At 45.0% G+C, this 17,752-nt stretch overlaps 1 protein-coding gene across 2 annotated transcripts in view; it reads right to left on the bottom strand.

Moving 5' to 3' along the window:
- Window positions 1-17,752, bottom strand: part of Svep1 (sushi, von Willebrand factor type A, EGF and pentraxin domain containing 1) — a 172,629-nt gene that overhangs the window by 17,544 nt on the left and 137,333 nt on the right. The window contains exons 37-40 of one of the 2 annotated variants that reach the window (XM_087897112.1): window positions 13,398-14,070; window positions 8,968-11,726; window positions 7,037-7,262; window positions 5,350-5,505 (exon numbers count right to left, since the gene is read on the bottom strand). In XM_087897112.1, coding sequence (XP_087753238.1) covers window positions 5,350-5,505; window positions 7,037-7,262; window positions 8,968-11,726; window positions 13,398-14,070 — 3,814 coding nt within the window. The remainder of the gene's footprint in view (window positions 1-5,349; window positions 5,506-7,036; window positions 7,263-8,967; window positions 11,727-13,397; window positions 14,071-17,752) is intronic. The other variant, XM_087897113.1, reaches the window with a different exon arrangement.

Genomic DNA, 17,752 nt, shown 5'->3' with positions numbered 1-17,752 from the left:
AATTCTTCTCTGGCAGAATCACGTGATGAAGACAGACTTAACTTTATCTTCTATTTTAAGTGACAGCTAATTATAATCCATACCAAAGACTCACAAAGAATGGGTCAGAAATGTCAGAGATAAATTTGCTCAGTACGTTTAAAACTATTTTGAATTGCATTTATCTTTTCAATACTTGATACATAAAACAAAGCATGAGTCCTCATCCAAATTCCAATGATGAGACTTACCTGTTAAACCTAAATGTATTGAAGGCCAATGTATATAACATTTTAAATAATCTGGGTAAAGTCTAAGATTTGTTTCCCTGCCTTCTGCAATATCACTTTCTTGAACAATAATTTGTAATTATCTGAATTTTATCAATATCCTGTATCTTTCAGGGCTATGCATCTATGGGACTATTCTTCGATTCCTGAGTATAATTTCTGTAGATGCTGTTTTTCTGTTGTCTCTTACCAGAACCATCTGTATTCCCAACTTATATTATGTTCCTAATTAACTATGAAACAATAACTAATTAAAGGTTTGTAACATTACATATTAAAAGGACCACATTTTAAGCCTTTTCTGTTTCTCTGTCTCTCTCTGTCTGCCCCTCTATGTGTGGTATATATTGTGAAGAAATGGCAGTCAGAGAGGCCAGACTAGGACCCTGGGTATCTCTCTTTCTCTCTCATCCACCCACCCACCCACCCATCCATCCATCCATCCATCCATCCATCCATCCATCCATCTATCTATCTATCCATCCATCCAGACAGACAGAGTTCTCGTTGGACCTGGAGTTTGGTTGACATCGAGCAAGCCCCAGGGATCCTTTAGCCTCCACCTCCCACATCACAGCGGTTACAGGCATGTGCACATCTGCTTTTTAATGAGAGAGTTTCAGTTTTTCAGACTCAGGTCCTCATGATTGTGCAGTGCGCACTCTTGAACCATCTCTCCCCTCCTTGGTAAGTCTTTAGGAGCACCTCTCTTAAGTGTGGACTTCAGCGCATGGATTTTGTCACCTTATCTATGCCTATGTGTACTTCAGCGCATGCCATATGTCTATGGATGCTGAGCGTGGCCAGAAGAGAGTGATGGATTGCCTGGAGTTGGAGTTACAGGAAGTTAGGAGCCAGCTGACTCGGGTGCTGTGAACTTAACGTGGGTCCTCTGGAGGAACAGCTGAGTCATCTCTCAAGCTCCAAATCATGATTTTTTTTTTTTAAAGCTGTGTCCTGAATCACCAACAGCTAGGAAGTGCTAATCCTTTACTCTTGTTTTTATCCTGATCGACTGATCCTTTCGCCCTCCTTGGAGGTCTTTTTTCTCGAGTCATGAGTTTAATTATTGGTAAGTCTTTACTTGCAAAGATCCTATTGACTTTAGTGAGATGGTCTTATCTGGCCTTTCCAAAACAAAACAAAACTAAAACAAAACTCTGGTTCCATAGGTTTCATTGTTTTTTAGAAGCATATTTTTATTATCTTCTTCTTAATAAAATAGTAGCATTCGTTCATTGTAGGAAAGTAAAGAAAAATAATGCTTCCACAATTATTCATCCAAATACAAATTTTGACCTTTGTGCTTTTCAGTAGCCAGAAAAAGACTTTTCTAACTTGTGTGCCACTTTGAATAGTTTAAAAGAGCTAGACGACTGCCTACCTCCTTAGCTCACTAACCAGGCACACAGAGACACTGCAGTCAGGACCTCCTTAGCTCATTAACCAGGCACACAGAGACACACTGCAGTCAAGCGTCTTAGTCAACAGCTCTGCCATTTCCCAGTCCTTAAATTGTTCTCTTCTAGTGATTCGAATGATAAATCTTCTGTTTGACTGAGTCAATTTTTATTCTAATATAAATTCAAATAAATTATCAGTCACTATTAACTTTAAACAGCACACAGTATCCATTCATGCAGTTTTCCCTTTCCTTTCTCCTTTACTGTCCCTTTCCCCGCCTTGCTTTTTCTTCAGTGTGAGTTTTAGATCTAGTAGCACACTTTCCCCTTGTTGTATCCAAGTTTCAAACCAACTTACACCGATTCTTGCTTGATGCCTTAGAGCCTTAACATCCATTTTATTATTCGCTGGTGGTGATTTTTAAAATAATCAACCCAGTCTCCAGTTGTTTATTTTGATTTATCCTTTAGTTGACTTTAAATATATTTTCCCTAAATTTTTTTTCAGGCATGGTAAACTTCTTTTGAGATTCAAATAGCTCACCAAAAGCGACTTGCCTCACACTAACGGGGACATATTTACACAGTAGAAGAATGCGATAATTTATATTGGGTATCTTGATTGCTTTGCCTGCTTTGGGTGGCAGTTTGAATCCTGGGAGTGGATGGTGATAATCACCCGCAGAGACTTGGGGATAATCCAGAGAGGATGGTGCTTGTCACTGTCATTGGCCTGCAGCTGAGGAAGCCAGGAAGCTTACTCTACTGTGTGTGTCAACAGGCCGAAGGCGAGCAGGTTGGTGCTCCAGGGTCCTTCAGATCCCTCAGCAGAGCAGACAGTCTGTCCAGAAGTCTGCTGGGACTGATCTGGAGTCACTCTCCCACCCACCAGCCTTGGGGACCGGATGCTGGTTAAAAATGCAAAACCTTTGACCTAGCTTGCTTTCTAGGCCTGTGATAAAGACCATGATCAAAAGTAACTTGTAGGGGGAACGGGTTACTTCAGCATACAGCTTAGAGTTCACGATGAGAAGTCAGGGTGGGAACCAAAAGGCAGGAACCTAAAATTAGGAATGATGCAGAGACCATGGAGGAATGCCACTTATCGGCTCGCTCCCATGGCTTGTCTAGTCTGCTTTCTTAGAAAACCCAGGACCACCTGCCCCGGTGACACTACCCAGAGTGGGCTGGGGCTCTTCAACATCTATCATTAGTCAAGAACATTCCAGACAGGTGTATAGGCTAAGCTGACGGAGGCATTTTCTCAGCTGGAGTTTCATCTTTCCTGGTGACCCTATCTTGTGTCAAGCTGACAAAAAACTAACCAGCATGCCTCCACAGAACACCATGACTACAGTAAATAATAATAATAACATCATATATTTTTTTAAAAAAACCATGCCTTCCTAAACCTCTAGGTTCCTTCCCTGTCCATGTATGTGTTTCAGGTCTGGAGGTCCTGTCATCTGTTCTGCTGATGTTCCCAGACACACTTCTGCTGTGTGTCTTACATGTTGTCACTGGTACTACTTAGCAGACTGCGAAGCTTGATAAGACCAAGTTCATTTTCTTCCTGGAAGGGAGGAAGGTATCGGCACAGATGAGCTGTTTCCATCCAGAGACCTAAATGGCTACCATCTCTAGTGTGTGGGGGTGACATCAATAGACACAGTTAATCGAAGCCCAAATCCAGCAGTTCACAGGGATTGAAAATTTTGGTCTTCACTTGGCATCTGGTTATCTGTGTCTGCAGTCTCCTTCAAGGAGCCAATCCTTCCTCTTCAGTTGTGTGTTCTCGACACTGGTTTGCACAGCTGCATCTGCTGATAGTCCCAAATCACTGTGTGTCAGCATCGTTAAGAGTCTCCTATCTGTTTGTGCTGTCTGATGCCTGTCACTGGGTTGGGAGGCTCATCTGTATTGCTGCACAAATGGCTTTCGAAACTTCCTCTACTTGGCACTATGTTTCCTTTAAAGGATCACTGACTTATTTTATGTGTGTGGGTGTCTGGCTTGCACATATGTCTGAGCACCATGTGTGTGCAATGCCCAGAGACTAGAAAAGAGCAGTGGAGCCCCTGGGACTGGAACTACAGACGGTTGTGAGTCACCATGTGGGTGTTAGGAATTGCACCCAGGTCCTCGGAAAGAGCAGCTGCTGCTTTTAACTGCTGAGCTCTCTTTCCAGCCCGCTCCGGGTTCCCACTATTTCAGGTGATGAGGGTTTCCAGGGAGCCTTTTCCATCTCTCGCTATAGACCCGTATTGTTATTTCTCCAAGTAACTGGCATAAACCTTTTTTGAAAAGACTCTCAGGTGATTTTAACGATTGGTTGGAATGAGAACAGTTATTATTAATAAACTTTCAGGTTTGTAGTTAACGGCAGGCTGTTTACCCCAACATTTTAAGTTAAATTACCAACTTCTTCAAATTTTATGGATTTGTGGTATATTTTGTTTCCAAAAGTGTGTATATATTTTCTTAAGAAATTTCAAGATCAGGAATCTGATCTTGAAACTGGTGAATGCTCCAGTTTCAAAACCAGGAAAATTCTCCGGTTACAATGTGTTATTAGGTTGCTGTCATCCTTTACATGTTTAATTTTTTATCCTTTGAAGAAATAAACTAAGAACCACAGCAATCTGGTTCCAGTTTTTATGGCCCTTTCTTATGACAACTCTTTGATTTCACAGACACACACACACACAAAACCAAAACAACAACAACGAGAAAGGGCCGCACTGCACACATTTAACAGCTGACTGGTAAAGAATGCATCAGGGAGCCCGTCCTTACACACCACTGCAAACACTAAGAGATTCCTGAAAAGCCAGATGACAATCTCTTGTGGTTGACACCAGCCCTCCTCCACGGTGTTGATGGTGAGATAATCTGAGAAACCAACCTCAGTGCTCCTGTTACAGCTAATAGGGAGATGTAGGTGCTGCCCACGGGGCTATAATACTGCAGTCAGGAGTCACTTAAGGACAGAGTTGGGGTTTTCTTAGGCGGGTTCCGAGGAGTCTCGGGTTAGATATATCACAGGGGAACCTGATTGCAGGTAAGAGCTTGCCAGTGCCTGTGTGCTCGCTATTGGTCAAGGCCTGGCTTCACTCAGGCACCTCCTTGTTGGGGCTGTGCTATAGTGACGCATAGTGGGGCCAGTTGGGAGCTGCCTGACTGGGTGCTGGGATCCTAACTCCCAATTCTAGGAGATGAGCCATCTCTTCAGCCCCAATTTGTTCTTTGAATTCTGGGTTGAATCAGGAGATGTTAGATAAGCACTGTGCCCCTGAGCCACACCTATCCTTCCTTTTATGGTTTTTTGTAGGTTTTTTTTTTTTTTTTTTTTTTTTTTTTTTTTTTTTTTTTTTGTGACAGAGCCTTGGCAGTTGTCCAGGCAGGCCTTGAACTTGTCATCCTCCTGCCTCTGTCTCTGAGTAGCTGAGATCACTGGTGTAGGTCACCACACCTGGCTCATGTTTTTTGTGTGTTTAAAAATTCTAAGTCTTCTTAACTATTTTTCCAAAAACTGTTAAGAGAATAAAAAAGACCCAAAATATAACAGGATGTTTTTGAAACCATGTTGGTAAAATGAACTTATTCAAATATTAAAAAGAATCCTAAGCATATCAGAATAGCGCATTAAGTTTTTGCTGAGTAATGTGTTACTGTACCTCTAATTCATAGCCAGAATCACACTGGTAAGTGACGGTGCTTCCAAAGCTGTATAGACTGCCAATCACCGAGCCATGCTCTGGACTTTCAGGGTGGCCACACAAAACTGGGGTACAGGATTCATCAGAAAACGGTGGCTCCCATGTGCCATCAGGCTGAAGAAGAGACCACAAATCGTATGTCATATTTAGGAATTCAGGGATGAATGTTCTATTTAAATGGCACACTCACCCCAAAGTGAGAGTCAGAAGGACCAAAGGCTTCCCTGAACTTTGTTGTTTGTTATTTATCTGTAGTTCTTCAAAGCCCATTATACCCATGAAATAATTTTATCCTTTCGATGAGCACAGACTTGCAGATAAACAACCTGAAGGATGATGTGTCGAGGAAACTCCAAATCTGAGTGACGGCCATCTAACCCACATACTGGGGGGAAGGGCATGCCTGTGTTATGTAGGCCTCCTCGTCCAGCCCCCAGCCTAACTTCAGCAAATGAAGGGAAGCCGAGGGATTCATTTTACAGTCTTGGTGTGGAGGCTAGGAGACGGGGCTCTGCTAGGAAGGCCTGCTATCTGTGGGGCAATTCACATCTTTAACAAGGTGATACAGTTAGCAAGCTCTTCAGCTGTGCACAGAGAGCACTTCATGGTAAACCAACCGCAAACTTTATGCCCAAGAGTGTCTGTGTGCACAAACTGGCTGATGACTTTTGAAAGATCAAAGTTTGCAGAAGTCAGGCGTTTCCTCCATCACTGGTGTGGTTTTGCACAACAGTTATATAAGGTAAGTGTTATTTTACACACTTGTCTTCCAATAAGGGAACCTGAAGTATAGGTTCCTCCTCCCCAATCTTGTGGCCCAAACTGTCCTCAAACCCCCTCTGCAACATCTGCTCCTCAGGCCTCCCTCCTAAATGCTGCATCACGGGTGGGTATCACCATACTCAGTTTTCTGTGATATGAAGAGAAAACCTGGGGCCTCAGGCATGCTGGGAGAACATTCTAGCAGCAGAGCTATTCCCCCATAGTCTTGATATACAGCCCAGACAGGTCTAGTGATCTTCTTGCCTCGGCCTTCTGAGTGCTATGTTTATACAATGGGCCACCATGCTGGGCTCACATGATCTTCTAAAGTAAACAAACAATAATTTGTGGAGGCAGGGTTTGACTACGGTTTCCCGTCTGCTGGTGCCGCTTTCAGGCCTTCCACTGAGACCACCACCGACTGCTACTTACATCTCATTATAGGTGTTTTTCTGTTTGTTTGTTTTTAATATTTTCTCTAACACTGGCTCTTTTTAAGTTTAAAGCTGGAAATATTGGGGGCGGGGGGGGGGGCGGAAAACATGCTCTATTTCTTTTTTCCTGTGGGTGTTTTGCCTGCACAATTCTCTGTGCCCATGGGCGTCAGATCCCCTGACCTAAAGTGGCAGACAGTTGCAAGCTACCATGTGAGTTTTGGGAACCAAACCCAGGTTCTCCGGAGGAACAGTCTGTGTTCTTAACCACCGAGGCATTGCTCCAGCTCCACATTCTATTAAGAAACTTCTCAACCCTTCGGATGCGAATGAAACTTGCGGCATTTGTTTAGCTTTCCTGAAGTGTACTTCCAGCACGAAGTGCACTCGTTCACAGCTCCAGACGTCACAGTTAGACTTACACGCCCCGCTCAGAGGCAGTATCTTACCTGGCACGTGGACAAGTCCGCTCCTTCGTAGGTAAACCCTTCTGCGCAGGACACAGAAACTTGCTTATTCACCGGGAAGTCGTCTCCGTGAACACGCAGGCGTGTTGTGTTTGATGGCACGGGGCATTTTCTGGGACTGCAGGAGATTCTTTCAGGGAACCAATGGCCATCTTGTTCGCAGGTGAACGTATCTGTTTCTGTATCTATCACGTACCCTTCCAGACACCTGCAATGCAGACGAGAAAATGAACCTGCAGAAGGTAGCACGCTGTGCCTGACGTATGCTCAGATTGAAGAAGTTGCCGCAAGGCTCAGGAGACATTTTATGAGAAACCTTAAAACTGGCTCAAAGGTCAGATGGATCACATCATGACACAAAAACGTTAATTTAACAGCACCCAGATTAATTCTTAGTGATCCACATTCAAGATGAGCCGAGAGCAAAGTTGTCTTAGATGTGGCTGAAGTTAGTTTCTTTTATTTATCCATTAAAACAGTTGCCAGTTCAAGAAACTATAGAGAAGTCTAATTACTGCTAGTACTTAGGTACTGGTAGGAATATAACAGTGTTTATGGTTTACTGTGCAACAAGCACTGTATAAGGTGCTTGGACTAGGAACTTCTAAGCTTGATCATTAAGCATTGCAGAGCTATCGTCTAGTTCAAACTCAAATCAAATCGGCTCTAAAGCCCCCGTGACTTAAAAGTGTGCATACTTATGTAGCAAACGGTTCTGTATAATATCAAACCATCCAATTCTCATGTCCATGCCATTAGCAGGCGCCATTAGGACCTTCATTGCCATTTGGCATTGATGAGGTTGGCACCAGAGGGATTAGGTACCTTTCCTGAAGCCACATAACTTCGTAGTTTGTGTGGGATATGTTAAGACTATGAACTCTAGAGGGAGTGTTCTAGAACCCATGCTCCTACCACTCTTATATGCTTCCTTTTAGATCAAATCATTTAATCACTTCATAGTAATCATTGGAGGACACCTTTTAAATTCTGAATATTACCAGGCTAGGTAGGAGGCAGAAGTCCTACACAGTTGGAACAACCCGATTAGTAGGAACTAAGTAAAGGTCTACTACTCAGTGTCATCATCACACACCGAGGAAAAAAACCCAGGGGAATCCCGACGAGCAGGTGACACCGTGGCTCTCAAAATGCCTAATGCATCGACATCCACACGGAAGTCTTAAAATGTACTTCAAAGTCCAGGCGTGGCCCTTTGTTCTTCCGTTCTGTGCACAGGCCTCTGCCACTGTCCAGCTTCCTCACACGCCATCCTTCCACGGAGTCTACTTTTTACTACAGTTAGGGAACAGGAAGACAGGCTAAAATGTTCATGGTGGATCGCCCCAGAAGAGGGGCTAAATTATCAATCAGATCTGAGGTATAAATGCCTGGAAGATAGGCCGCGGTTCACCAGGATTGCAAGCAAAGCCTTGAGACAGTTGAGATGATTTGAATGTGATGCTTACTTATTCCAATAAAAATTCTAATTCCCAAATTCATCCCAAATTTTCACACCCTTCATTTGAATATTTAATAATACTGTCCAGACAGGAGAGTTTCCATTATTGGAGCAACATATAATTTAGGTAGCACAGGCTGGGTAGTTTCTTTAATTCAAATTGCTCATAGAATAAAACATGAATGAAGCTGGTTAGAGGACCTTGTGATTTTATGAACGCTGTGAGGATTATGTTAGAAACCATAGTCTGGAAATGGTATACATTTATTTAAATGGTATACATGGATTTCTACATGACCCTGAGTAAATCAAGTCAAATGTTAAATGCTTTGGGCTTTGGAGGGAAGTCCAGGGATGGAGGGTCTCCCTAAAAGCTCCATGTTGACACCTCACTTCATTTTATAATCCTGCCTACACTCCTTGCACATTTTACAGCCACCCATCGTCTTACCTGAGTTTCACTTTGCTTTCATAGGTGTATGTCTCGCCTGTTGCCACTGCGTTGGCAACAGGCGGTGGGGGTCCACAGGACAGGGGCTCACAGGCTGGGTAAGGCTGGCTCCATGTCCCTTTCTCTGTACAGATCAGATTTGAACTGCCTTGCATGATGTAGCCAGACCTGCAGCTGTAGGCCACCACGTTGTCCTCCAAAGGACTACTCTCGCTGACGACTGCATTGGGTATGGCTGGGAGAGAACCGCAGTCAGCATGCTCACAGAGTGGCAAGCCAGACCACTGGCCATTGACGTCACAGGTGATTTCAGAAAGTCCAAGGAGCTTGAAGCCTCGGAAGCACTCAATCTGGACTGTCTTTCCACAGGTCACATCGGTTGCATTGGCAGTTCCGTGTTGAATGCGGGGCGTGGCACACCTGCAAGGGAGGCAGGATGGCGAGCTGCCGCTCCAGGAACCGTTGGCGAGGCATCTTCTTGCAGGGTTTCCATGGAGCTTAAAACCAGGAAAGCACTGATACTGTATGTGGCCTCCGTGATAAAAGGAAAAGCCATTGGGGAAGCCCTGGGGAAGATCGTCGGGAGGACCGCAGGTCGCTGGTTTACAGACGGGAACCTCTGCATCCCAAGTCCCATCTGACTGGCAGGTAAGTTTAGGAGCCCCGTGTAACGCATAGCCCTCTAGACAGCGGAATGCTACTTCCTTCTTGAATCCATAGTCTACGCCATCTGTCACCCCATTTGCCACCTGCGGTGGGGCAGTACATCTGACAGGCGTGCAGCTGGGAGTGAGACCACTCCAACTCCCATTGGTGAGACAGACACGGCTCCTGGCTCCTTCAAGGATGAACCCTTCACTGCAAGAGTACGTGACCTCCTTTTGGAACGTGAACTCTCCCTTCACTTGGCCATTGTTGGGGACTGGGGGTGAGCCACAATTCACAGGAACACATGTGGGCTCGTGCCCATCCCAGTCTTTATTTTCCCGGCATGTTCTCGTCTCAGTTCCATTGAGCACATAGCCAGGGTCACACTCGTAGCGTAACACAGCCAGGTATGAGTGGTCGCTTCCTTTGACGAGTCCGTTCCTGAGTGGGTTTGGCTTGCGACACGAAACAGCTTCACAGCGTGGCGTGGCACCGCTCCATTTCTTATTCTGCAGACAAAGCCTTAAGTGGGAGCCTTCTAAGACGTGCCCCGGCTTGCAGCTATATTGCACAGCGCTGCCCATGGTCGTCTGTGTGAAATGCAAAAAGCCGTTTTCGGGAGCAACGGGCAAATCACACTCGATCGAAATGCAAGAGGGAGCACTCCCGTTCCATGTTCCATCTTCCTGGCAGATCAGCACGGGGTTTCCCAGAAGCTCATAGCCGGGGTCGCAGCTGTAGGAAACCATCGTGCCGTATAGAAAGTGGGACGCATGCGCAGCAGGGGTTTTAGCTGTTGCTTTCAGCTGCTGAGGGCGGGGAGTCAGATACGGGACTTCCATCATGTCATCTTCTTGATCGAAATATTCCTGGCCGTCTTTGACTTTCGTACACTCTCCGAAGTCTATGTGAGGAGGGAGACCACAGTCTATGGGTACACACGTTGGGCTGGAGCTAGACCATCCTGACTCGTCACAGGTCTGCATGGCATGACCAACCACCTGAAACCCGGGGAAGCAGCTATAGATAATCATGGCGCCGTATCTGTAATCCGCACCTTCTACGAAACCATTTTCGATGGGCTGTGGGTCACTACAGTGGATGGCAAGGCAAGAGGGGGCATCCATATCCCAGTCACCTGTCTCTAAGCAGGTCAGGGTTTTGGGACCTTCGAGCCGGAAGCCTCGGTCACAAAAGTATGTGATGGTTTGTCCATACTGGAAGCTTATGTAAGAGAATTGGCCATTTAAAATCTCTTTGGGCTCCGGGCATTCAACGGGTTTGCACACTGGTTTCCCTCCAAGCCACTGGCCATTTTCCCCACAGAGGGTGGTGGCATTGCCCACTAGCTCGAAGCCTGGTTTGCAGGTGTAGAGCGTGGTGCTGAGATAGGCAAGCCCTTGCACGTGAATGATGCCGTTGAGGAGCTCCTCAGGTTGGGGGCATTCTACCGGGACACATTCGGGCAACGGAGAACTCCAGGAGCCGTCAGCCTGGCAGAGCATGGTTGGATCACCTCTTAAGAAAAACCCATCTACGCATGAGTACTTGACAGCACTTCCAAAGTGAAGAGGGCCAGAAGCAGGGAGGCTGAAGGGAATTAAGGGAGGCGAGGGGCAAAGGATCATCTTACACACGGGAAAGGAACCATTCCATTGCCCGGATGGCATGCACTTCAGGACGGAAGGGCCTTGCAAGGCATGCCCCTCTTTACAGGAAATGGTCATTACGCCCACCTCGGAGGTTAATTCCTTTAATACGAGCTGGTTTTCCAAGAGGGGAGGCTCCGGGCACTTGGTGGGGACACATTTTGGGCTTGGCTTCTTACTCCATTTGCCAGATTTTTGGCAAGTCCAAGAATTATCCCCAACAAGCTCATATCCCTCATTACAGAAGAACTGAACCTTGGACCCCAAGTCAAAGCTTTCTCCTTTCATGAAGCCATTCTGGATGGGAGGGGGTTTCCCACAGTTGAGAGGGGTGCAGGACAGAGGGGCCTCACTGTGCCAGTGGCGATTGGCTTGACAGACAAACACAGGACTCCCAGCTGCCTTATAGCCTGGATTGCACTGGAACCTCGCTTCGCTCTCGAAGGTCCTGCCCGTGGCGTGCTGAACAACATGGAGAGAAAACATCAGTCCAGAACAGGCAAGCCAACAGATGGAGTACATTGCTAGCCAAACAGAACTCAAAAGCCCACATCCACAAGGAATTCATCAGGACGTCCGTGAGTAAAGATTTATGCTGTTTGCAACAGGTCTGCCCTACGTTTTCTCGGAAACAAAACTGCAGAAGTAGAACGTGGAAGATCTAGTGAGGTAATTTCCTCTGGAGAAATTCTTATGGAACCCAAAGGAGAGAAGATCAGGGATCTATACAGGTGGATGAGTCGAACAGCAAAACCAGCAGAATACATAGAGGACTTGGTAAGATAAAAATAAAAAGTATACATAGGTGCTTTAAAACTGCTTCACTAAAAATGTGGCTATTTAAAATGGCACCATGGCCTTTGACTTGGAAGACTAGACTATCTTCCCCTTCCCCTCCCCTTCCTGGTCTTCTCTCTTGGTATATGGTATATGTAGGCTCCTGTGCACAGATTCCAGAAGTCAACCTCATGTGTCATTTCTTCAACACCATCTACCTTGCTTTTCTTTATTTATTCTTTGAGACAGTCTTTAACTACTGTTTGCCAGGCAAGCCAGTGAGCCCTGGAGACCCCCATCTCTGCCTGGCCAGCGCTGGGGTTACAGGTGTGCAGCTCAGTGCCTGGCTTTTTTTTATCCTGGTTTTTGGAAACCAAGCTTACACACTGCTCGAGCAGAACACACTTTCTCTCCTGAAATACCACTACAGCCCTTGCTCTTATCTTCCTGACACACTTACTGGGAAGACATGTTAGCATGGAAGCAGGTCATATCTGTATCATGCTGAACAATTTGTTCATCATGGTGAAATCACCTTCGGGCATCTCAAAAGGGCAATGTAAAAACAGCACCCATTTAAAAATCAGAGTGACAATAAATACCTCTGAGTTTCATGTAGGTGACAAATTATATAAAAGCAAAATTTCATTAAAGTTGGCTTACTCTAACTTCATGTTTAAAACTAAGATATGGCTACAAAGGCGTTGGGATATCTCTAGGTTACTATAATGCAGAACGATGTATATTGAGGAGGCTGGAGAAAAGGCTTAGTGGTTAAGAGCACTGGCTGCCCTTCCAGGGAAATAGGATTGGATTCTCAGGACTCACATGGAGACTCACAACTGTCTGTAACTCTAGTCCCATGGAATCTGTTGCCCTTTTCTGTTTTCCTTAGACACCAGGGAGGGACACACATGATGCACAGTCATATATGCAGGCAAACACGTGTGCACATAAAATAAAAAAATTAAAAGATATATTGTTAAGGTTTCACAATTATCTTGCATCATTTTTATTCAATACATGCCATGTGTAGATTTTAGTTACACTTCTGTTTCAGCAATCAAACTGTTGACTGCCGGGGCTGGAGAGATGGCCCAGTGGTTAAGAGCACTGACTCCTCTTCCAGAGGACTTGGGTTCAATTCCCAGCAACCACATGGCAGCTAACAACTGTGTGTAATTTTCCAGTTCCAGGGGACCCAACACCAATGGCAAAACACCGATGTATATAAAATAAGAATAAATAAATTTTAAAAAATGTTCACTGCCTGAACTTCTAAACACTGGATTAGCCACTGTAGACGGCCCTATGAGTGATGAAAGTTATCGATCAGTTGGTAGTTAAGTTTCTTACCTCCAGAAAGCCGTTCTCAACCTTAGGTGGTTCACTACAGGATACAGGGTGGCAGGTGGGCATGGGTCTACTCCACTGTCCGGTGGCCTCACAGGTGCTCTTCTTCTCCCCTTTGATATAGAACCCCTTGTGGCAGCTATAGGCCACCACGGCCCCAAAGCTGTAGTTGGCCCCGCTCGCGTAACCATTCACGATGCTCGGCGGCTCTCCGCAGCGCACCGGGATGCACTGGACTGACAGGGGAGAAGGGTTCCACTCTCCGCCTCTCAGGCATTCGATCTTGGCTGAGGTATTCAGCACAAAACCCTCCAGGCACTTAAAGCTCACCACTGAGCCCGCTGCAAATCTGGCTTTGCTCACCGATTCCAAGATGCTGTAGGAAACAGATGGGGGTTTTTCACAGAAGTGGGCTATACAGCGGGGAACAGCCTGACCCTCGGGGGGCACCCATTTCCCCTGGGCATTGCAGATAAGCTGGGAATTGTCTGCCAGGCTATAACCATCGGCGCAGTAGTAGAAAGCGGTGTCTCCGAAGAGCCGGTGAGCAGTCTCTGGAGAGGCGTGGTCCACAGTGGGCGGCTCATCGCAAGAGACAGCCAGGCACTGAGGGTTACTTGAATTCCACTTGCCGTTGGCTAAGCAGATGATGGTGTCGGGACCAGCAAGGGTGAAGCTATGGGATGGAGGAGAAAGGAAACTCAGTGTGGAATTGAGAAAAGGCATTTCGTCTGTCCTTTTTTTAAACCTTTGCTTTTATTATTTGTTTTTAAAAACAATATTTAGCATTTGAATATTGAGCTTATTGGTCAAATGATTTTAATGCTTGATCAGAAAGGAATCAGAGTTAAGACTTTTGCTATTTAAGGAACTAATGATTGTTACAGATGTGTGTGTGTGTGTGTGTGTGTGTGTGTGTGTGTGTGTGTGTACGCAGTTGTGCATGTGTACATGCTTGGAGAGGGTTTTTTTGTTGGAACCTGAAGATTGCTGCTTGGGCTATGCTGGCTGGCCAGGGACCCCCAGACCACACCACCACACTCACACTTAGTTTTTCACATGGGTGTTAGAGATCAAACTCAGGTCCTTATTTTGTCAACTCGGCCTGATCCCCAGTCCCTGACTATTTTACATTTTTTAAAATAAAAATGAGAAATAAGCTTTGGCCATATCTGACTCAATTCAATACTAGGCCTTGGTAGCTTTGATAGCTTTAGTCTGTTGATTTTAATACTCATATTTTAAAAAAGCTTCATTGAGCCGTATTTAGCCTAGACACAGTTTCTAGTTGCGCGCTTGCATTCAGTGAAATTTAAAACACTGCTTATAATTTGAGGCTTTAGTGTTTTCAGAACCTCTGCCCACGTGGTTAGAGTTACAAAGTTTTGTTCTGCATATGGCTCCGCCATGCAATGAGCGCATGGATCCATTATGCCCAATGCCTCCCAGCCGTTCTTCATATACCAGGTATTTGCCTATATCTGATGACAGGTTGGTTTTACGTATGCTCCCCAGGGCTATCTCAATAAAACACAACAAACCAGTAGGTTGTGTGGTATTAGGGAAGCTGCATCCGAGGCATCTTGCTTTTCGCTTCAGTCTCTTAGACAACAGCTGTCAAGGGGCATCTAACATCCACTCAATCTGTGTTTTGATAATAATAACAAGTAAGGGAATGGAAATAGCCTAGTTGAGTCTTCATTAGACATTGTGATGGGTTCATCTTACAGTTGTCTGAGGGGTGAAGAAGACAGGCCCGGTCACTTGCCTAATAGCCCAGCTCTTAGCAGAAGATGTCAGGTCTGAACTTGGCTACTAGATTCCAAGACTGACACATTCCCCACATTGCTGCTTTCTCTCTTTGCTTTCCTTCCTTTCAGACTAGTGAGTTAAGACGATGTGTGGGGACAAGCTATGGAAACTACACAGAGCTGTCACCGTACAAAGTATTTAGCCCATCTCTTGGCAAAGATTCTTAAGTCGTCAGTAACCAAAGCATCCACTGAGGTCCCTTTTAATTCTAAAAAGAATAATCTATTAGAGAAAAGCTGGGATTCCATCATCTTCCCCAGAAATATTCATTGTATCTCTAGGAGACTGATGGACAATTTAACAAAAGTAACATATCTGCAGAAGACTATAATCCACCTTCCCTATGATCATGCACCACGCAACGCTCAGAAGTGGTTTCTACTTAAACACTCCTTGGTACTTCCAAGAGCTGAGTGAAGTATCCACTTAGGTCCCTCCCAGGCCACAGTTTGGGGGAAAACTCAGGTCTTTGTCAGTAGATGTGGACTTAGCAGGTGTTTAGATGGCATCTTTCTTAACAGTTATAGGAAGGCACCCACAGCGGTGTGCTTAGAGCATCATCTCATTATGGTGAAAACCCACCACACCCGGCTTGCTGATCCGACTGCTCCTGCACAGGACATAGACTGGGTGGAAGGTCGACTTACGGAGGCTCCTCTTGTTTTACAGCTCAACTTGAATCCTTCACACACTTTGAAACCTGCGTCATCACTGTCCCTGGCCCTTTGATGTGGCTGGCACTCTGCACTGACTGAAGTTCACGTGCACAGACCCAGACAGCCCCGATTTATAGGAATCCATTGCACATAAAGGGTTTCCTTTAGTTTCTGGCTCCAGACGCTCCAAGGCAGGAGCATCTGTCTCTAGAACCTTCCTTATTCCACAGAGCATCTTGAGAACATGAAAACAGTGTTTTGTAATTTGGCAGCACTTGGTGGGGGCTCTGACCCTTGACCTCCTGATAACTCTCCACCAATTTTCTTAATGAAAAAAAAAAAACACCGCAAACCAGCTGTCTAATAGAATAACAACCACAGAATACACATTTTTAAGATATATATAAATGTAACAAACTCATTTTTAGAATCTTCAATATCCCCCAATCTGGATTAAGGCTTTTGATTTTTTTTTTTTTTAATGCATGGCAGGCAACACTTATTTCTTCACGCATGACTCTTGGCAGCCAGCTGTGGGTCAGTCACTTCCTTGGGACACAGACGCTGCACTAGTGAAGCACTTGTTTGTCATGGCCAATGGCATGATGAGGCAGGATGAGTCCTACTCAGTGGGATGCTGTAAGATACATATTTGGCCTCTATCGTGTGCCTAACATGGAGTCCCCGAGGCCTTTGCGATTTCCCAAGTGCTAGCATTCCAGGAGTTTCTACCGCAAGACAGTGCACAGTGAAGGTGAGGCCGGATGATAGACAAAGATAATTTTTTTAATGTAATGACTTTAGAATGATAAAGGAGCATATGTATTCTAAATGACACAGCAGGGGGATGACCATAAGCTGCGGCTCAGTCGCTTAGCAAAGAAAGCCAAATTGCTTGTGCTATTTAATTCTGTTAGAAGTTTGAAAGTGCATTTGGGCCATAGGGGACATCTTTATCCACTTACTTTCTGAGGGATCATTCAGAGGATGATAAACATTTTACAGCCGATAACGTGCCTTTAAATGCTGGCTACCAAAGTGAGAAAATGTGAAACTGGGCTAAGTATGAAATGTGAGAAAAAACTCGGAATCTGTGTCAATGTGAATTGAAGGGATACTCCCTTAAACTCTTTGTTACAAAGAGTTTTGTATTTTTATTCAAGGGGTCTTGGGGACAATCTTTTATACTTTTATTAAACATCGTCCACACACACTAGGTTCCAGGTAAGATGGTCCATCAGCATCCCAAGGCTGCTTTAGGACCCCGGCAATACACAAGCGTCCTTTGAAAACGAACAGAATACTTTTCAGATACGATTTTTCCATAGTTGGATTTACACGCCTAGAGGAATCTTACTAGCTAGCACGGGCCCTGGGAGCTTTATGAGTGAGCTCTGAGAGTGACGTCAGATTCCTTTCGAAAAGATGAAAGCAGCTTATTAAACAGCTGCAGGTTAATGGCAAAAGCAGAAAGCGTGAAGAAGCATCAGTAATTGATCTTGTTTCAGTTCATAACAACAATCGGAGATCAAAGCTGTCGCCTTAATAGAGCCAATAATTACATTTAGAAGCTAATATGTGAGAAGAATCAGTGAGGTTTTCTGTGACATCACTAACCCTTCCATGCCTCTGAGTTTCACACCAATGAATGTCAACCTAAGGACGGGAAGAAAGATGAGAAACGAATGACCACCCGTATATTTGACCAAACAACCGAAGCACCTCACCCCTGGTATTTGGGTGCTGATAAAAAAATTAGGAAAGATAAATGTTTGAGTAAAATAAAACTGGGAATGGTGAGTCTGCTGAAGTCACCTGCTCCTCCCCTTTCCTGGCATTCAGTATTCTACTCTGGCCTCTTGAAGTTCCTGCCTCCTCGCTGTAAATGTT

Source organism: Myodes glareolus, chromosome 16, assembly GCF_982192425.1.
Source record: "Myodes glareolus chromosome 16, mMyoGla1.1, whole genome shotgun sequence".
NCBI lineage: Eukaryota > Metazoa > Chordata > Mammalia > Rodentia > Cricetidae > Myodes > Myodes glareolus.
Note: the sequence above shows the minus strand (reverse complement) of the source record. Positions and strands in the feature narration are given on the sequence as shown.